This window comes from Vanessa cardui, chromosome 23, assembly GCF_905220365.1.
Source record: "Vanessa cardui chromosome 23, ilVanCard2.1, whole genome shotgun sequence".
Classification (NCBI taxonomy): domain Eukaryota; kingdom Metazoa; phylum Arthropoda; class Insecta; order Lepidoptera; family Nymphalidae; genus Vanessa; species Vanessa cardui.
In genome coordinates, this window is record NC_061145.1 from 7,856,565 (window position 1) to 7,879,323 (window position 22,759).

The following is a 22,759-nucleotide window of genomic DNA, read 5'->3' on the forward strand; positions in this document are numbered from 1 at the left end:
TCTAAGTATAAGGTAACACTGACATATAAAATTAATATGTTTTATCTGTAGTGAAAAGCGGTAAACTGTGATCTCGTGTGTAGTTTTGTTTGTAGTGGAGTTAATCGTTTTATTAACTATTAAACTTATTATACATTTAGCAAAATACCAAAATGTAAGTATATTACTATTCTTAACATAAATACAAAGTTATATCGTGTTAGTTTAAAACAATTGTTTTCCAGGGCATCCACATCCAAGCCACGCTCGGAGATGACTTTGGAGGAATTAGCAAAGATAGAAGAAGAAGAATTTAGCACAGGTCCTCTTTCAGTGCTCACACAGTCTGTAAAAAACAATACACAAGTGTTAATAAATTGTCGAAACAACAAAAAGCTATTAGGTCGTGTTAAAGCTTTCGACCGGCATTGTAACATGGTATTGGAAAATGTCAAGGAAATGTGGACCGAAGTACCGAGGACGGGAAAAGGGAAGAAGGTAAATCATTTGGAAACCGAATTTTTATGTTAATCGATCATCTTTGAAGTAACCTCCAAATCTTAATACTTTGGAATAATAAAATATAATTATTAATAATCTGTTTTCATGTTATCTACCTCGAAATCAGTTGAATCTTACATATTTTTGTAATTAATTTTTGTAACTCACATATTTTATTTAATGAAATTAATGTATTATTTAATGAACTACCAAACTCACTAATTGAAAAGATGATGTTGACATCATATTTGAATATTTACTAACCTATTGTTATTTTACAATGACAGTTGTAAATAATTTTTTATAATATTATAATATAACTTAATATATATTAGCATGAATTAGTGAATACATGTGAGAAAAAAATTAGTAGTGTAGAGTAGAAGGATCAAAATCTTATTTAATTTTTAAAATTACTTGCAACATTCTACTTCCCTTAACTCTTGTTAACAAACACTAAAAGCAACTAAACTTAATTCACTTTTGACAGCATCTAATTATTAGTTATTTCTTCTGGAAATGTACTTTTTATATATATTCAATTATTTATGTTCTAATATTGCATTTATTTCCAGGGCAAAGCTGTAAACAAGGACAAATTCATTTCAAAAATGTTTCTCCGTGGGGACTCAGTTATTTTAGTTTTAAGAAACCCACTCGCAACTGCTGCGGGGAAATGAGTTGATAAGTCTAGAAAATTCCAGTTTTAAATAAAAATTCTTAATATAAGTTACATTATTGTTAACATCTTAAAATGGGAATAACTACAGAATAAGTGTAAACTGAACTTTTATATATTTGTACATGTGTTGAACCATTGATAATATTAAGTTCAAATAATATTAAAACCCATTAACAAATAAATAATTTCTACTGGCTATTTGTTTATTTATTTTCTGTATTATAAACAATTACTATATTTCATCGTTGCTGGTCAAAACCTTGCCATAAATTGGCTCTAGAATTATACTACTGTAAAGTGGCAATCCGTGAAATGACTTAGATGATGCGCTGCAGTGCTACTACCAGTTCCAATAACATGTATAGTATAAAAATATCCATAATAAAAACATAACTATCAAGTTTTATGGTACAAGTCCAATGGGGCCAAAGTTTATAATGTTACACAAATATACCAACACCAATTTATGTATTATATATGTTGCCTGATACATTTTTCAAGTAGTATCGATTTAAAGTTAGTGATTTATAGCTAGTATCAGTGTATTATCTATGATGATTTACAAAAAAAAATGCATGAAATAATTTCAATAAATATATATACATAAATGAAGTACATACGAGTAAATGATTAGAAACCATCAAAATATACATTAGATGTATGGCCATAAAGCCTAAAAAATAAATAGTGGTGGTTAGATTTTAACCTGCTCTAATATCAAAAGGAATAATATATATGAAAGATAGAAAAAATATTAAGATGAAAATATTTCATAATATATCACTAATATAACTTTATAATTCTCAAATCCGAATTGTAGTCTGCTGCGCGATACAGAACTGCCATAATTTTGTTAGTTACTGTCTCTTTGGATCATATCATAATATGATCAACAAATATTTAATTAATGATAAGAATAAAATTTTACAGACGGAAGAATATTGTGAGATATAATATATTTATTAAAATTACAAACATACTTCTTGTCAAGATTATAAAAAAAAATTATTAACTGGCAACTGGATCGGGGATTTCCAGCTCCGATTGGCGATTAGTCTGACCTCCGAGTTTATTTCTCAATCAGGTTTAAATTTCATAAACATAATTCACAGATACCATACATTAACTTAAATAGGTACATATAAACCATTATTAGGAAAAAAAAAATAGAATGGATGTATCATTATTCACAAGTGGTTAGTACCCGAAAGTTTGCGTTAATTCAACAGATTTTACAAGTTTCGAAATCAGTTTTTGTTTTAATGTAACTGTGAACTGACTATTGGTGTAATCAATAGTAATTCAGTAAATTTCATTTAAATTAGGAATCATTTGGTAGTATAAAACTGTAGAATAGTAAATAATCCATAGAAATATATTTATTAATGTTCTTAGAAATGGCTCCGAACTTAAGTAGAAGTGCTATACTCAAAGGATGTGTTTCTTCTGATTTCTTTTGTTTGGTGTGTGAGATATATTTTACGAGCTCAGCTAAGTGTGATGAACATATATCTGGAAAAGATCATAAGGAAAAAATGCTTTCCGCCAAATATGTTGAAGAATTTAAAGAGGACTTCATAGTAAAGGTTTGATTTATTGTATTATTTTTTTATGTTCTATTTATTGGTGTTTGCATTATGTTTTAGCATCTACTTAGTCCTCAAGAGCATTCTCAATTCAAATATTGGTACCATGACATTAAATTATTGGTGATTTACATGTTTCAAATCTATTGAATGTTACTGGCAAATGGGCCAACTGATGACCAGGAGTGACTGCATGTTATGGCCTTTTAATCTGTAGTCTTCACTTCACTGACTTATTCACCCTTTAAGCCAGGCTATATTAATACTAAGTATAACTGTTTAGTGTCACAAATAATTATATACAAGTGGTACCTACCAAGAAAGACTTACCCAAAGCTCTACAATCAAGTAGATATACATTTATTTATGGCAAAATAACTTTAAGAACTGAATTAATCTAAATATATAAAGTTTGATTGATTTAATAAAGAATATATCATTTATATTTATAGATATAGTATCACTCTTTGCATATAATTTATTCCTAATTACTAGTTCAATTATATTATAACTTGGTAATAAAAAATAATCAAAAATAAGTTATATCTTTTTATAAGCTGAAAACCTATGACTGAATTGATACCTTAAATTCTCTTGTTGTTTAAAAGCTAATCAAAAATGTTAATAATTATTTTATTTATTTCTAATTACAGATAAAAAATAAATATTTCTGTGAATTGTGCAACATATTATTGCCCATATTTGCAAGAGTTAAGATGCACATATATGAACAAACTCATATTAAAAAAAAGTATGTTGGGTGGCTTAAAAGAATTGATGATTTTGTCATTGCATTTGACACTCTTATGGTGGATGATACCTCATGGCAAGGACTCGGTGATAATTCATGTGCTATTTGCAACATGGAATATGAAGATGTGGACATACATAAAAATAAACCAACCCATATGCTTAACTTAATTCAATCAGAAATACAATTTGATAATAACAAAAATATTTATAGAAAGGTAAGTGATTTTTATCCAATATGTTAAGGATTACCCAATTAAAAACCATATGAGTGGGGAGGATCCAGTTGCTAGACTGTAAAACTAAAGCAAACATTGTGGGTTCAAATCTAGACAAGCAGTATTGAATGTTTATGTGCTCAATTTTTGTTTTAAATAATTAATTTCATGCTCCTGCTGAATGAAATAGTGTCCAAAACCTACATGTATCAGATGAAAATCTTAACCTTGTGTTAATTAAACTCGTATTGGAGCAGCATTATGGACAAAGATCCAAACCATCTAAAATTTAGAGAAAATTATTTATTGCTAACATACTTTCTTACAAATAAAATATTATATAGAACTAAAATCACTATAGACTTTTTAGTAAAAATGCAATATTTTTGGTGACAATTTCTCAATTACTAATATATTTATTAGTGTCTTGTGTATTGACAATAATAATATAATAATTTTAGGTTGATGATAATTCCATCCATTGCTTGACTTGTAACCTGGTTCAAACTTTAGACACAAATCACTTTGATTCATCCCAACACAAGCAAATGTTCCAAGTTGCTTGTAATAGCTACAAAGCAATGAAACAGGACAAAAACAAATCACATGTACATTATTCAAAGCTTAAAAACAGTGATATAAAAGCATTAGATAATGATTTAGTTGAGGAAACTGTAGTTAATGAATCTGCAGTGGATAATCAGGAGTTAGAACTATTAGAAGCTAATTCTATAAATACTACTGATACAATTGAAAATTCCAAGATAAAATCTACATATGTTGATGATAACAAATCTGAATCAGAAGAGGTCTGTGATTTGGTAATGGATGACTTTAAAGCTAAGGAGAAAGTTAAACAACTAGATCATGAAACTATTCTAAACATGCCTCAAGAATGCGAACAAAATAAACAAACTAAAAATTCAACAGCTGACAATAAGGACATTGAACAACAGAAAAGGACTGTTTTGGACTCAGTCGACAAATTTCAAAAAAATGGTATCAATATAAACCTTGAAGCAGAAACAGCAGTTTGTAAAAAATGTTTAATGAGTCTTGATTATGATCATGAAGCCATAGACAAACACATTCTGGAACACCAAAAAAAATTCAAGAAAGAAGAAAAGTTGGTGCCATTTAAGTTAGTGGATGGCATTCCTGAAAAAGAAGAGACCTTGGTTTCTAGTCCAGCAGTTCCAAGATCTAAAATTCTGGAAAAACCATTAGAAGCAAATAGTTCTAAAACAAGCGATGTAGCTAAAGATTTGAATAATGGAGTATCCATTGCAACTCCATTACATAATAAACAAACTAAAAATTCAACCCCTCACAATAAGGACATTGAACAGCAGATAAGGACTGTTCTGGACTCTGTCGACAAATTTCAAAGGAACGGTATTAATATAAACTTTGAAGCCCAAACAGTGGTTTGTAAAAAATGTTCATTGAGTCTTGATTATGATCATGAAGCCATAGACAAACATATTCAGGAACACCAAAAAAAATTAAAGAAAGAAGAAAAGTTGGTGCCATTTAAGTTAGTGGATGGCATTCTTGAAAAAGAAGAAACCTTGGTTTCTAGTCCAACAGTTTCAAAACCTACGATTGTGGAAAAACCATTAGAAGCAAATAGTTCTAAATCAAGCGATGTAGCTAAAGATTTGAATAATGCAGTATCCATTGCAACTCCATTACATGATAAACAAACTAAAAATTCAACCCCTCACAATAAAGACAGTGAACAGCAGAAAAGGACTGTTTTGGACTCTGTCGACAAATTTCAAAGGAACGGTATTAAGATAAACTTTGAAGCCCAAACAGTGGTTTGTAAAAAATGTTCATTGAGTCTTGATTATGATCATGAAGCCATAGACAAACATATTCAGGAACACCAAAAAAAATTAAAGAAAGAAGAAAAGTTGGTGCCATTTAAGTTAGTGGATGGCATTCTTGAAAAAGAAGAGACCTTGGTTTCTAGTCCAACAGTTTCAAAACCTACGATTGTGGAAAAACCATTAGAAGCAAATAGTTCTAAATCAAGCGATGTAGCTAAAGATTTGAATAATGCAGTATCCATTGCAACTCCATTACATGATAAACAAACTAAAAATTCAACCCCTCACAATAAAGACAGTGAACAGCAGAAAAGGACTGTTTTGGACTCTGTCGACAAATTTCAAAGGAACGGTATTAAGATAAACTTTGAAGCCCAAACAGTGGTTTGTAAAAAATGTTCATTGAGTCTTGATTATGATCATGAAGCCATAGACAAACACATTCTGAGACACCAAAAACAATTCAAGAAAGAAAAAGAATCTGTGCCTTTTAAGTTAGTAGATGATGTTTCTGAAGAAAAAGAGACCTTGGTTTCTAGTCCAGCAGTTCTAAGCCCTGACATACCGGAAAAACCATTAGAAGCAAATAGTCCTAAATCAAGCGATGTAGCTAAAGATTTGAATAATGCAGCATCCATTGCAACTCCATTACATATTGAAACTCCTCCAAGTCCAAAAATAAAGAAAACAAAAGAAACCACACTAGAAAAGATACCAGCTAAAGATTTCATTAAAACTATAGTTGCTGCAAAGAATGTTATATTCAAAGATGTTATTATTAATAACAAGTTTTGTGTTAATCACTTCAGTTTTTGCTTTGTAACATTTCTTGTGGACCGGGTAACACTGAACTGTTTCATTTGTGATAAAAACATTCTGTGCACCGAGTTTGAGTCGCACAATGACAGTCCAAAACACGAGACAGCAATGAGGGAAGCACTTATTCTAACACAATGCGATCAAGAATTTATTAGAGAGGTAATCACTTATATTTTAAGCTTACTAAATAACTAATTTGTAATAATATTATTTTTTCCTCAAAATACCATAATATATATTGTTGTAATTTTTAGATTAGACCTGGATTTTATCACTGCGGCTACTGCAATATACTCCAAAGCTCTTGGTCCGAAATGGAAAAGCACCTGAAAACATCATTTCATATTGAATGCAAAAACGGTGCTTTTTGGCGCCTCCAACAATACCAACCACAGATATCAAAGAATACTGATATTAAGACAATAGTAAACACTCTCTATGCTAATATGATAACAGTGAAATTCCTTTGATAATATATAATTTATTTAGTTTTATCTATTTGACTCAAAGAGGATAGTTCAGTGATAGTCTGGACCATGATTCACTATTATTATTTTTATTATTAATGAAAAGATGACGTTCGTTTTGCTAAACTGTACACTTACCATATTAACACTTTCAAGGGACAAATTAGGTAAGATACTGAAATAAATGGCGTCTGTGAGCCAAATAGTGGTAATTCAAACATACTATCTCTGATTGGATGTTATACATTCATTATATTAATTCCAATCGATAATAATAAAATAAATGAAACCAATTACAAAAATAATAAAGACTTCAAGTGTTAAAAATGTTATATATGGGTAATTTCTTTATATATATTGTACTCTTAAAAAAATAATCATTTTATGCTACTATTTCTTTATAAACTAAGACTTCTTTGTAAAAAAGCCTATTCCTTGCCGGTGACTGAACCTATCTTAACTGTGATTTCATCGTTTTATTGAATATATTTTTTATCCTAAATTAAATAAATTATATATTTTATTATTCATTATAAATACAAGAATTAACAATGTGATTTTAAAAATTCATTAAATATTTTCAAACGAAATATTGGGCTTTATTTTACTCAGTATAAATATAATTGTAGTAACTTGCTTCAAATTGTAGGTGTCTATTTCTTAGACACGAGTGTGAACTCAATAAACAAAAAAATGCTTTATAACTAGTTTAATCTTAATAATGCTTGCAATCTAATTGTTCATTGTTACGTTGTCATTAATAGTAAGTGAATAAAAAAAACAAAAGAAGATCATAAAACAGTCGATTTTACACATTACATTTTTTTTTGAATATTGTAAAAAAAGATTTTCTATGTGGAATAATGTTAATTAAAATTAAATTAATTTAGAGAGAGATATAATAATATCTATATTATATATATATATATATATATATATATATATATATATATATATATATATATATATATATATATATATATATATATATATATATATATATATATATATAATATAGATCTTATTAAAAGAAAAATAGTAGGCGTGGACAGTAGGTAATTTTAAAATTCATTAATTTGTTGAAAAGATTAATTTAAAACAATTTGACACTACAAATAACGTAGTTAGAGACAGTACTTGAGATCTAAAATATTATGTTCTTTTAGCCACGTAATTACACTGGCTCACCTTGTTTTCCAACTGGAATATAACTAGTGAATATTGCAGTTTTGGATAATAAATAAATGTTTCATTAAATAAAACTACAGATGATGCTTGATCCGAAAGCTAAATGTACCGTATAACACGATTTTAATCGTTACATCTTATAACTATTTTAATTTATAAATATTTTCGCTGTATTAAATAAATTTTTGGAAAGTGTAAAGTCAAATTAAAAATTATATTTATTTTTGCGATTAAACCATTGCACCTTATATTTAGAAAAATAAATTTATAGAAAATTTTTTGTAAGTATAAATTGTAAGATAATTTTTTTATTTACTATTTTTTAAACATTATTATAAACAAAAATCCTATGAATATTGAAAAAAAAACAGTAGTTAGGTAGTGAAAGTGATTTGATCGTTGAATTTCAAACGTTCTTTCGTTTCAAATATAAACATTACAGACGGATGATTCTTACCAGGGGTCGAAAAAATCCGGTTTTTTTTAAAGAAAACGAAGCGAATTTCATTCCGTAAACACTAAAAATGTGAAAGAAATTTGTAAAATAATACAATTAAAAGTGTCAAAATACCACATGTTTTTATTTAAAAAAAAAGTAACAAAAGAATTAGTGTCTGTCTACTTGAGAAAGAAATTTTTAATAAACACCTTTAATTATTATTATAATCTTCATTTATTTGTGAGATAAGTCCACTAATTTTATTTTAATATTAATTTGTAATCAAATAGTCATAAAAATAATCATTATTAACGCTAAGAGCCTCAGGGAATACCCATTTTAGTACCTCGTAAAATAAACCTTATCTCATATCAAGCCAAGGTTATAATTTCAATAAAAAGCAAGCCGTACTGATAAGTTAAAGGGGATTTGCCCTACTTTAAATTAGGTTGCCATTTTGGGAAAAAATCATAATTATTCTGAATTGTAGTTTTTCGCTACGTGTTGCCGGGGTAAACATTAAATTTGTAGTTCAGAATACAGGAAAGAATCAATTGATTATCCGCTGAACGCTGACATATATCCGCGAAGCCTGGTTCTTAAAAATCGCGAGTTGACCAAAAAGATGACAGTTGCTCGCAAAAATAGTCGTAGGATCTCGTGGGTACTCCTTGTAGCAATAGCTAGACTTGCCTGATCTATTTACAACAGTTAGTTCAATATATTATAGTAAGTTATGGATTGTGTGCTGTAGTAGTACTTGGATTCTCTCCAATGTGAAGTGACAGTGGCGGATTTACCAATAGGCTAAGTAGACTGGAGCCTAGGGCGGCAAATTTTGCCCAATTTTTACTTATCTCACAGAAATAAACATCATTATATGTGCATAACGTACATATAACGATGTAATGAGGACGAGAGAACACAAATCATAAAGTTCAAATTTCAGAATAAATGTAATTAATACGATTGTAAACTAAACTAAAGTATTGAATTTTAGAACGCAGTTTGGGCGGCAAGAATTGAATAGCCTACTAGCGGCAAATTTGTAAATCCGCCTCTGATAAGTGATGTGCAATCTGCAGCTATGCGAGTAAGGGATGATAAGTAGGCGAATCAAAACAGTGTTGTAAATATTTGGAAACGAGATACAGTACAATGTATGATACGTTCACACATTGTAAATTGTTGTAAACCCACTGAGTAGGCCGACATATCTACGTGTAGCTCGTAAAGTGTAAACCATTCATTAAAATCAAAATAAATGCACGATTACGTCGTGTCCGATTCCAACTCTATTTAACTGTACCTACCTGATTAGATCTGTAGTCTAGTCTGAGTTTTGGTAAAAGGTTTGTTATTTGTATTAAATTATTTGACCATAAATATATACCATGTACCTACGACGAGCTAGCTTTATCATAGTTGGTCGTCAAAGGTAAAGATTACCGCTGGATTGTCATATGTGTTAATAACGAGCCATGACCGTGACTCAAAAAACTCAAAAGAACAATTGTATGACTCTCAAAGATGGCAGGAACGTCGAAACACAAGTAAAATTACTGTAAGCTTTTATGGCACAAGTTTAGTAACTCACTCTTCGAACAGGATCCTATATATATTAATTATAATAAATAAAATTAGTTATTAGTCCCTACTTAGTTCCTTTATATTCCAACTAATCTACATATATTATTGGCAAGCATTTTTTCTACTATTATGATTTTTATGCTCGAAGTAGAAGAAATATAAAGTGTATGTATCACTTAATACACGAAGGCTACTGATCTTTTGAGTTTTTATCCTTTGTATAATTAATTTAAAATACGAGAATGTAAACATTTAGGTACTGTACCAATGATGTTATAGTAAACAGATATGTCATTAACGCGCAAAAAGTGAAGACTAGAAAACGTCCTTATTGGGAAGTTTGCCAGTCGTTTTCATCATAATTATGCCAGTAATACGTTATAATACATCATAATTATGCAGTAATACGTTTTGCGTAATTAAAACATCTAGTTATCCCTTTAACTTATTGTTTTTATCAAGCTATCCTTTTTACTTGTAACGAAATGTAAAATAAACGGTCCTCCGGCGTGGCACACTTTTTTTCTGTTGTTTAGTATGGGTATAACATATCTGTTTATTACAATATCATTGTACTGTACAGTAACTCGTATTTTTTATCATAAGTTACTAAAAAGTTCCACGAGTAAAACATAGATGTCTCTACTTTGGACATTTAAATCAAGAAATCTATATTACCTTAGAACATACATCAAATCAGAAATGTTATTAAATACATATTTATAATAGTAATAAAAAAAATATATTTCAATTGTTAAATAAATTAAATTCGTTTTCATACTTATACATTAAAATAATTGTAGATTATAAAATATTGTTGAGTTCGGATGAAAACTGCTTTTTTTGCTGGTTTGAGTAATATTTTGATGTACCTTAAACATTGGTGATTATTATGTATAATAATTTTTTTTTAACTCGATAAAAACGATTCCCTTAAATGAATAAATAAATAAATTTATAGCCAGTGTAACTCAGTATAGTGTAAGGAGTCTAACGAAACTATATAAATCCAAATAAATGAGGAAAAAAAAACAAAACTTAGATTTAAGTATGCCATACGATTTGCTAATAAATTAGCTATCAAGTTAATTGCCAAGAGTATAGGATTAATATATCTCTATTTATGATACAACATTACAACACTCAACTATTTATTACGACTTCAAATAGTTTCTGAAATAATATCTTTTGAAAGAAAAGCCTTTGTATACTTTTGGGGATTAAAATTCAAATTATTATGTTTATTTCAGCTATATTCCCATTGTAGCATAGAAGTTTAAGCTAAATATAATTGTTATAAGTTTGTCAGGGAAATGGATTTAGCGTTTTTGATATGAAATAATACTTTTGTTACCATTTCTAACATGATTGTTCTGAGTTTATCACCGTTCACCGTTCAATAGCCTCTAGATAACGAACGTCACTTTCGCGCCATCGCAGCTACTACTGAAATGTTTACATACACTCATTGTTGTGTTTTTATTCGACGCGGTTGCACGCTGCTCGGTCGATTGAATATTGCGCTTCCAGCAGGGAGTTGATTATAAACAGTGTCTTATTTCAAAAGTTTTGTGTGGTTTCGTTGAATGGATTTTTAGTTGCATATAAAAATATTGCTAGTGAATTGTTATAGGTAAGTATCTTTTTACTTTTAAAGTAATATACTAATAATAATATAAGCAATGATTGAGATATACAGAGTCGATTATTATATTAATTCATACTTACTATAAAATTAGATAAGCGTGTGCATATTTGATTTTTTCAATTAAAAAACTTATATTAGGCAAAGTCACTAAAATGCGCGGAAGACATATTGTGTAGTTTTTTGTTTTTTAATTATAATAAGTCGTGGACATATCTATAAGTACTTCATTGTGGTAAAATCAGAAGCTTATAATAAACATATTGCCTAGAATTAATTCTAAAATGTATGTAGGTAATTAAAATAATAATGTAATTAAGATATAATTTATTCAAGTTAACTCTTGGTTTCTTTTAAAAGTAGATGATTTTATCACCGTTTCGAAATGAAAATTCTAGAAGTCCGACAAAATCATCAGTCATTACATATCAAATTAAAATACACAATATTGAAAAAAATAAATCGTTTATTTGGTAACGAGGTATCAGGTATAATATGTATGAAGTGTCAGCCTGTCGGGTCAAGCCCATGGTATTCACTTCACGAGTGACAAATGTGCAAACTTATTGAGGCCGTTGACTTGAAACATTTCCTTTAACGATATATATGGTCCCTCTTAAGATATTACGCGTATCTTTATTTTAGGTAAATTTGAATATCGAATGCTTTTTCTTTAGCGCTTTATTTATACGTCGCTAAATATTCTCTGCTATCAAAAGTGTGGCGTTAATCGTGTTGTGTTAGCTTCATTTTTAAACATTGTATTTTAATAACTTAATCGATTTTTGGAATTTAAAATTTGACAGGTGTCAACTTATTTTAAGTCAGACTAGTTTGTAGAATAACCGATCACAAATTATTAATATTCATTTATTCAGTGAATATGATCTTGACACAAACGCAATAAGATGACACGTCGATTTACATGCACTTGCTTTCTCGGGTTGAACTAACGCGATAATCTATAGCGACAATTAGCGTCGTATGTCGCGATAGGGAGCTATTTCTATGGGTTGTATAAATCGGCAGTAATCGGTTTTATTGAAAATGCCGATGCTACATCTAAGTTGTGTCGTGCTATAGGTAGTAGCATGTAACTTAAGGTCGTTCCATCGCAGTTTACCCTTTAGTCTGTTACACACAGCTATCTTGAAGTTCCAGACAACTGTTTAATTTAATAACTTACTAATTTTTTATTTAAGAACTTCTAGCGAAGTTTTCGTTAAGTTTCAAATAATTAATTCGTCCCAACTAGCCCCACTGTATATTGAAAATAATTCTTTGGTATATAAACTAGCCCCTATGTTTCTCTGCTGGACAAAATCTTCCCGTCGAGCGGAGATGTTTGTATGGAGCTCATTTACATTGCTTTCATACTGTTTGGATAATACACAGATGACGTGCAGTACATTACATATATAAGTACAGTTATCCTTCACCGTGGAGCACGATATCATTTATACACATTATTATTGCTTTGTCGAATCGAGATGGCCCAGTGGTTAGAACGCGTGCATCTTAACCGATGATTGCGGGTTCAAACCCAGGCAAGCACCGCTGATTCGTGTGCTTAATTTGTCTTTATAATTCATCTCGTACTCAGCGGTGAAGGAAAACATCGTGAGGAAACCTGCATGTGACAAATTTCAAAGAAATTCTGCCACATGTGTATTCCACAACCCGCATTGGAACAGCGTGGTGGAATATATTCCAAACCTTCTCCTCAAAGGGAGAGGAGGCCTTTAGCCCAGCAGTGGGAATTTATAGGTTGTTGTTGTTGTTGTATTATTCCTTAACTGGGTTTAAACCTGCGGTCGTCAGTATAGATTCATGTGCTCTTGCCACTGGACTATCTGGTTTATATTCCAAACTAATTAAGTCTGATGCGTAATTGCATAATGAATAACTTGTTTAAAATTCATTTAATTAGTCGATAGAGAAGATATATAATAATATTCTATTTGAAAAAAATTTAAGCTGTAATATTTTTATTAAAAATGTTGTCTATTTAATTATAAAAGAGCCATAAATATTTCCATCTTTAAATTTAAAATAAGAATTAAAGAAAAAAATATTAGAATTTAAAAATAACGGTATTAAAATATAGCATAATTAAATTTAGAATAACAAGGTCTTTAGAAATATCAACATTGTTATAAAATGTATTACAACGATCGCCGGCTTTAAAGAGAGATAAATAAATAAAAAAATTGGGTACGTTACTTTTAAATTAAAGAAAAAAATTGTCTATGGTCTTATGACTATGAATTACTATAGATTATGTTTTTATTTGCATTGATTCTAAGCTGTCAATCTCTAATAGAGGTTGATAGTTCGTTCGAGCTTGGTTATTCTTTAGAAAAATACTTATTTTGAAATTGAAACATCATATCAAAGTCATGTAGTCTATCCCAAACCAAGAAGAGGTAAAGATGAAAAACCGTAGATTTACATAATATAATTCGAATAGTTTTTGATTAATCTTAATTTATAATTTAACGCTATTCCCATTTATTATTTATACCCTTTAAATTTACCTCCCAAGTTCTGAAAGAAGTAAATATTGATATATAATAAACTTTATCGACATTTTTGCACAAATCCATAGTGAATATCATAGATTATACACGATTATTCATGATCTATAATATCATTTCAATTCGACGTATAAGTTGTTTATTTCCTTCAGTCTTCTTTATAGTATAATAAATTTTATGTAGATCTGTGTTTCTCAATGTTTCAGGATACAGTCATTTTATAATCCCTATAATGTTCTTTTTTTAAATGTGTATCTTTATGAAATAATTGAATAGTCTTTAAAAAATATAGTTGGGATTGTGGCTCTAGGTATGGTTGTGACCACTCAGACCTCCCTCTGAGTGCGCTAATAACTACTATCTCTTCATGGATTGTCATTGTGATAATTATATTTGAATGTTTACACGGTTAAAATACACATATTATTGTACAGTAACAGCCAATACTGATACTTATTCTATAGAAGAATTTGTTTATTTACGACATAGATTAGAAACTTCTAAAATTATCATTGTTTCTTTACTATATTGTCCATGTTTTACATACAAAAATCTTCTTCTCGAATTACTCTATCCATTAAAAAAACCGCATCAAAATCCGTTGCATAATTTTAAAGATCTAATCATACATAGGGATAGACAGTTGTAAGCGACTTTGTTTTATACTATATAATGTATAATAATCAATTACTGAAAGCATTTTTTTTTAAAGAATGTTTATTACCCAAAAGACTTGCGTCAGTGCCTTTTTGGGTTAAATTTTTTTTTTATTTACTTGGATTTCAAGGCCCCGTTATATTTGTATTCTAAATAAGTTTTAATAACTGTACTACATTACTATTTATTCATTATCTTAATAACTGACATTCATTTGCGTCTTAGTGCTACTTACATGGATTTCGCGCCAACTATGGTTGGATAGTTCGATCGTTGCATTGAATTTATAATTATAAATTGTCTATGAATAACTGTCTAGATTAATATAATACTACGTATGATAGCAAAACTTAAAAAATATTAACTTGATGTGTTTTAAAATAGTAACATGCGTCATAAAAACTTACTCTACAACGGTTGTTTACAATTAATATTCAAATCATAGAAAAAGTTGTTTTTTTTTGTATGACGTCCATATATTATGAATAAAGATGTGTAGCGAGACGTCATATCAATTTTAAAATTGGAATGTCCAAAAAAGAAAACAATTGTACAACACTGCCTGAAAAAAAAATTAAAACACTAAATTGAAATAAGGACTAAATTGAAACAAAAGTAATAGTTAAAATATGTATATTAATTAATGAAAAGGTTTGATTTAATATAAATAATATATTACATAAAAGACATTATATTAATTTGTAAAGTATTTTTAGCTATTTAGTATAGTATATTTAGTTTTTTAGCCTGGGTAAGTACTTACACACAAATAACACATATTATTCCGCTAAAAAAGAAAACAGTGTAAGGGTGATTGATCCAGTAACTACAGGCAAAACATAAAACTTACTTCCCGAGGTGGCGCGTGACATAGGGGATGGTTAAAATTTCTTACGGCATCTATGAGGTGACAACACACCACGGCTGTTCCATAATCTTTTCTCTTATTAATCCAATGTAGGTAACCTGCCTGACGATATTTTCCTGTCCGATATGTCATGATGAATAATAAACACAAATTAAGGTAATGAAAATTTACTGGGGCTTGCCTGGTTTCGAATCCGTAATCATCGGTTGAGATGCACGCGTTCTAACCACTGGACCATCTCGGCTTAACTCACCATCAGGTGGCACACATGTCGGTAACTAACTATTAAGGTCGCATCTCCTTGAGGATAAGGCTGTACATCGCCACTCCATTAAGATTGGATATACAAGAGATACATTATCTGCTGGGACATGCTGACATCCTGAATTGCTACGACATTATATCATAATACTAGTGACCCGCCCCGGCTTCACACGGGTGCAATACTGATACTAAATATACTACAGAACTTTTATTTACGACATCACATTAGAAACTTCTAAAATGATCAGTGTTTCTATCTATTTAGTCTATGCATTACACTCATATCTATTGAAAAAACCGCACCAAAATTCGTTGCGTAATTTTAAAGATTTAAGCATACATAGGGACAGATAGCGGTAAGCGACTATATTTTATACTACGTATATGTAAACGAAAAATTTGAGTGCATTTTTGCGAGTTTTTAACTACAATTTAACTAAAGATTCACAAATTCTAAGCACTTGTTTATCTTGGTTCTTATAATGGATAATTGTATTATTTATTTTAATATGTAATGTAATTTAAATAAAAAGGTTTTTAAAAGGTTTAAAACATTAAAAAAACGATTTGTCTAGATAAATACCGGACACCTGGCAACACTCGTGTACACATAAAAGAATTCACATATCTTATACGAATGGCCTCGTAACATGAACCTTGAACAATACAACACATACAGGTAATAATTGTATGACAAAATTGATTTATACAATACCCCATACATAACATCGTTTATAAACTTTAAATCTATATAAATAAAATGGAGGTCAAAGTAAAAACTTTGCGATGTTTATTTGTAAAAGATTGTATTAAAAGTGATGAACTAGTTTTATGTAGTTCATTTAGGATTTTATAGATAGTCAACTATGATTATAATTCTTTATCTGTGTTCAGTAGTGCGGAAAGACATCGTCAGAAAACCTGCATGTGTCACATGATAGTTTGACCTTAACCCGCACTGGAGTAGCCTGGTGATAAGCCCCGAATCTTCTCAAAAATTGATTCCTTAGCCCAGATGTGGGGCATTTACAATATTTTGCCTCTACCGGATCTCTAAAACAAGTTGGTACGTTCCACCGCTGCTTAAAAGGAGGCCAGAGCATCAACCCATAAACTTTCGCATTTAAAATTTCATTTGGGAACACGAGCTTGTTTATTGTTTCTTTATTGGGGTTAACTTTCAAGGTATTTCAATCGCTAAGTTGAGGCTAAACGTCTACAATAAGTTTAAAAGGAACTCTAAATATATTCGAGGTTTGAATGATGCCATGTTGCTTGTGACAATATTGATTATTACGATTGTCTATTGGCTAACTTATAAGGATGTAGATCTCGAGGTCTTGGTCAAAAAATTTGGATCAATAATTTTTAATTAAAAATGACAGCTATTTTGACGTTTCAATAAAAAGAAGCGTCATTTTACACTTTAATTCTGTTTTTTTTTTTATAATCTATGCTAGAAATGTCACCACCTAATTTTACTTTATGGTGTAGCTATTATAGCCAAATAAAGAACTCATTGTTTTAGAGATAAGATTTTGACCTTGTGTCTGGTGGATTTTTTTGATGATGGCGGCCCGGTGGCAAGTGTCCACTACCAATATTGGTACTATAAGAAATATGAACCAATAACATCGCCAATGCGCCAAACATTGGAACAAAGATATTGTTTAGTTAGTTGTATCCAGATGGGTTTGCACTAAGCACAACTTCCAAGTTGAAATAAACATTTCTTTAATATTTTCCGAAACAGTTTCATTATGATTGTTTTAGTTTTATTTCTTAATAAATAAATCTTATTACTCAATAAATTGGAAAAACGCAACCTTCGTTTAACACCCACGTCTTCAATTCAATTGTTCATCCCGTATCCAAGCATATATTTGATCGTATTTCAATTGTTAATTGGCACTAATTAACCATTTATATAATTGCCAATTAAAATCATAGCATGACGATTTAACTGTCACGAATTTTCAATGTAACCTAATAGTTACTATTTACCTATTAAACCTTACCTCTTTGCACGTTTTGTAAGACATTCTCCACTTTTTTGTTTCTTAAGATTACATATATGTAACCCGCCAGTAGAATTCGAACATTCAGACGATTTTCTTGTAGTAATCTGTGTATTTTACTTTTCTTTAAAGTAATAAATAGGGGTTTGTGTCTTCTGTGTCCCCGTTTATTTGTTATTGTTTGGATTAAGTTGTTGATATTCTTGGGTAGTTTTTTGGGTTCCGTAAACAAAGGGTAAAACCCTATTACGAAAACTCCGCAGTCCGTTCGTCTGTCACCAGGCTGTATCTCATGAACTGTGATAATTAGACATTTCAAATCATCACAGATGATGTATTTCTCTTGCCGCTATGATAAGAAACAGACAGGGTTTTTATGGCGATTGGTGGTATAAAAAGTTATTAAATATATTGTGTATTAATTTTGTTATTTGTTAGGAATATATTGTATTATTAAAAAGTACTAAAATTTTCTATGTCTAAACTTCATTGTCTCTGATTAGATTTGACAGTACACCGTAAGGCTGTGATAATTTAGTCCAATGTAAATAATTGTGTAAACAGTAAACAAACCAAAGATCTAAATAATCAAATTAATCTTCATAAACATATGTTTCGTAATCAATAGAACCAGCGGCTCGACCTCTCTGTGTAAGCGTGTCCATATGAGGCGAAGGTCATGTTGATTTGGTTAGGTTGCTGATTTGATTCTTATTAGGTACTATTGTAGTACAATCTTAAATCAATATTTTGTTATTATGTATTTTCGTATACGTCTCAACCCAAATAAGAAAATACAAGGAAATTTTTAATTCTGTTAATGATATTACATTGAAAGTTTTCAAGATTCAAATTTAGATAATTATGTTTTATTTAAATTATAATTATGATTGAATTTCGTATTTTTTCATTGTTTGAAATTACATTTTTCTGAAATCCATAACATATATAACAAAATCGGATTATGCTTTATTCGAGCAGTCTTTTAAAAGCACTTTTGAATCCTCATTTTATAGAAATTCATTAAGTAAAGCTACCATCAGTTTTCAATGTAGGTTCTACTGTGAAGAACTTTCAATAAACTACACTTTAACTTTCAATAATTACTCTTTTCCAATGTTTAATATACAATGTTATGTTAGTTAAATACAATTATATATAAAATATGTCTGAAAAACAACGAGTATTAGTTCCACGCTTTTTTATCATAGATATTCAAGCTTGACCAACGACCAATCGCATCAATTCGATTTCAAATGTTGTTTATGTGGATTTTATCCTCTTGTGGTTGGAATAGACTGGTTATATGTTCTAAATAAGTATTAGAACATATAAAGCTCGCTCGAAAAGACCATCATCGTCATTGTCATCATCATCACCATCATCGTCGTCATCATTATTATCATCATCATCATCATCATCATCATCATTATCATCATTACCATCATCAGCAGCAGCAGAAGCAGCCCATGTCTGTCCACTGTACACATAGGTCTCTCCAAGTGCACGCCACTATGGTCTTTCTTCGACTACTCGCATCCAGCTCCTGCCAGCTGTCTTGCGTAAATCGTCACTCCACCATGCCTGAGGACATTTCCACTTACAGCTAGCATTAGTAAAGCAAGTTGTAACCTTAAAAACAAGCAAATCCGCGTGTAAATATTAGTGACATACATACATAAGATCGTTTAACTGAACAGTACGATTATAGTACAAAATGTAACACTGACAAGATTGCCTTGGAATAAGGTCGCATTGTAAGGACTTGTTTACAACAGCGAAGAAATTTATATAGAATGCTACTTAATTCTATCTGTGCCATATATGAAACTATTAACGATCCCATGATCACGTGACGCTAGATTTCCAGAAACATCTTTGCTGACATAGATTTCATTACGTCATCAGTAATGAAAACTTATTTTATACACACATACACAGACACCAACACACACACACTCTTCCGTTTTGTAATTTGCAAACATTTTACAAAATACGTTCTACGTTCCAAATTTGAAATTACTGTATACAATTTTGTCTATGCGTCGATAGTCAGGACAAAGTCTAATTATAGATTGATATGCTAAGAATATACGCAGCTTACCAATAGTTCATACAAATTAAAAATGTTTTATTATTCATATTTATTCATCGCAACAAGGTCAGATAACAATCATCGTGTATTAATGTAGGAAAGATCGTATTAGACGGCCACCTTAGGGCTATTCTGTAAGACAAATCGAAACTCACACTCACATGTGAAACATTTGGGGAACACATCTGTGAAGGCTATTCTATAAGACCACTCAATACTCACACATACATGTGAGATAATCAGGGATCACATTCTTAAAATATTACAAGGTGTCAATAACTAATCTCTACATTTTATAAAATAAAGTCTGTCTGTCTGTTCGTTCTTGATAACCTCCAAAACTACTGAACGTATTTTCATGCGGTTTTCACTAATAGACAGACGGATTTATGAGGAAGGTTTAGATATAATATGTATATAGGTTTATGTGTAAATAAGTTGAAATAGATCGACAGTTCTTAAACATGTCGGAAAAATCCAATCCCTGAGATATAATAAAAATAAAAGGTAAAAATATTTAAAAAAAAAACTTATGTCCATCCGTGCTAAGCCGGGATGAGCCGCTCGTAATTACTATAGCATATAAAGGTGCATCAAATTAGTATATCAAGAGTCGCTTTTGAAAATTTTACAAATGAGACACACCATGAGTTCTTACAGAATATAAGTACTGTTCCGTAATTATGACGTCAAGTCTTTCCTGAGATTTGTAATGAGAACGCATTTTTTTAACAATGGAACACAAAATGGAAATAAAACATACAATAATTCTATCAGAAGTTCCCATATTTATCGTCATTGAGTATCCCTTTTGAATGAACGAATGATGTTTCGGTCAAGGCGGCTATTCTCAAGGTAGATAAGCCATCTGCGCTTTACATATTAGTGCACAAGTGCGTGTGCAAATACAATTTCACTCTCATCATTCGATTGAACGGTAAATTCGTTACGGCTGGGAAGATTTCAGGCGCAGTATCAGTCATCGCTTGGTTGCCACGAGATTAAGCGCTACCAACTTCTAGACTAAAAACTACAGAATTATTTGACGGAATAATTCAATAACTTTTTATTTGAACTATCTACTATTAACTATTCAGGCAGGATATATATGAATTCTATTTTATTAAAAAAATAAATTCTGTTATCAAAATGGCGGAAAAGACGAAGATCTCAACATTTCTTCTCGGTAGAATCTACGTTTAATTTTAATACTGTAGTATGTCGATATAAATGTACTTCCTAAGCTCAATTGAATTAAAAAAAATTGAATTTAACGAGAGTCACTGGTCCCACAATTGATTATCGAAAACGAATTGTTAAAGTGACCTCAGTTCATAATTGTTAACATCGTTTAGGCTGAATTAATCATTCAACTAGCAAACTATTGATTAGAACTAAAAAAAAAAAAAACATTTTGACAACTAATTATGGCAACTATTTCGCTTAATAATTGTCAAATTCCAATGTCAAAAGATATTTCATAGTTCACGGAGACATACGTCATTTGACGTCATTAATCTTAGCACTTATTCTAAACCTATTATATATATATATATATATATATATATATATATACATATTTATATATATATATATATACATACATATTTATATATATATATATATACATACATATTTAACACGAGCTATGTTAGTTTAATTATTTATATTTAATTGTTACAGGTGAAATAAATTGTTGTAATTATTTTTTAATAACCCGCTGGCAATACTAACAAACTCAATCACTAGTGACATGTGACTGTTTTAAATGTAGTACTTATTAGGTTTGCTTCTGGATTTTTTTTACATACAACAAGTGACCCGGCTCGGCAATAATGATACTATGTATATATAATACAGAATTTGTTTATGTAGAAATTCACATTAGAAACTTCTAAAATTATCAGTGCTTCTTTACTATGTTGTCCGTGTATTAAATACAAAAACCTTCCTCTCGAATCACTCTAGCTACTAAATAAAGCCGCATCAAAATCCTTTGCGTAGTTTTAAAGTGACAGAGAAAGCGACTTTGTTTTATACTATGTAGTGATGTACTTATTTAGTTATACTATTGGAAAAGAATAATTATTTTTTCTTTGCCATTTCCTTCTATTTACAATCTGTGCTGATAGCTTTAACATTCAATATATAATTAATCATACGAATAATAATTTATTACTAATTACGAAGATTCAAATCATTATGGATATGACATTTTGGATCTGGGTATGGATTCGGATAATATTTAATTGGTTTTAGACACATTTACGGATGCGAAATACGGTTTATCCGATTGTTTCGGACATCTTCGGTTATTGATTATTAATTGTAACCAAAAATATAATTACAGAAAGAAGATCTGATAACTTTAAAATACAATTAAGCTACTCTCTTTATAATGAATATTATGCAAAACCAAAATAATAAAAAAAAAAATTGTTACTTGTGGACTTCCAGGCAGGATAAATTACATACATATGTAATTGTAATTAACAAACATGACTGTATTTTTAAATGGTGAAAAAGAGTAACTACTGAGTTACTTGTCGGTTCTTCTTGGTAGAATCTACTTTCCGAACCGGTGGTAGCTTCACTTGATATAGTTGTTAAATGACTATTCA

At 30.0% G+C, this 22,759-nt stretch overlaps 3 protein-coding genes across 3 annotated transcripts in view; all 3 read left to right on the forward strand.

Moving 5' to 3' along the window:
- LOC124539721 (probable small nuclear ribonucleoprotein Sm D2) lies at positions 1–1,358 on the forward strand. The gene is made up of 3 exons (XM_047117062.1): positions 1–154; positions 225–477; positions 1,056–1,358. Coding segments are annotated over exons 1-3 (360 nt in total). The 5' UTR covers positions 1–152; the 3' UTR covers positions 1,161–1,358.
- An 841-nt stretch (positions 1,359–2,199) lies between these two features.
- LOC124539718 lies at positions 2,200–6,864 on the forward strand. Its single transcript, XM_047117059.1, has 5 exons — positions 2,200–2,358; positions 2,558–2,748; positions 3,402–3,716; positions 4,178–6,529; positions 6,625–6,864. The coding sequence occupies exons 1-5, from the start codon at positions 2,334–2,336 to the stop codon at positions 6,838–6,840; spliced, it is 3,099 nt and encodes a 1,032-aa protein (XP_046973015.1). The 5' UTR covers positions 2,200–2,333; the 3' UTR covers positions 6,841–6,864.
- Positions 6,865–11,498: 4,634 nt separating this feature from the next.
- The window catches only part of LOC124539921 (protein phosphatase PP2A 55 kDa regulatory subunit), a 59,665-nt gene continuing 48,404 nt past the window's right edge, over positions 11,499–22,759 (forward strand). The window contains exon 1 of the mRNA XM_047117299.1: positions 11,499–11,687. The gene's annotated coding sequence lies outside the window, so the exon portion shown is untranslated. The remainder of the gene's footprint in view (positions 11,688–22,759) is intronic.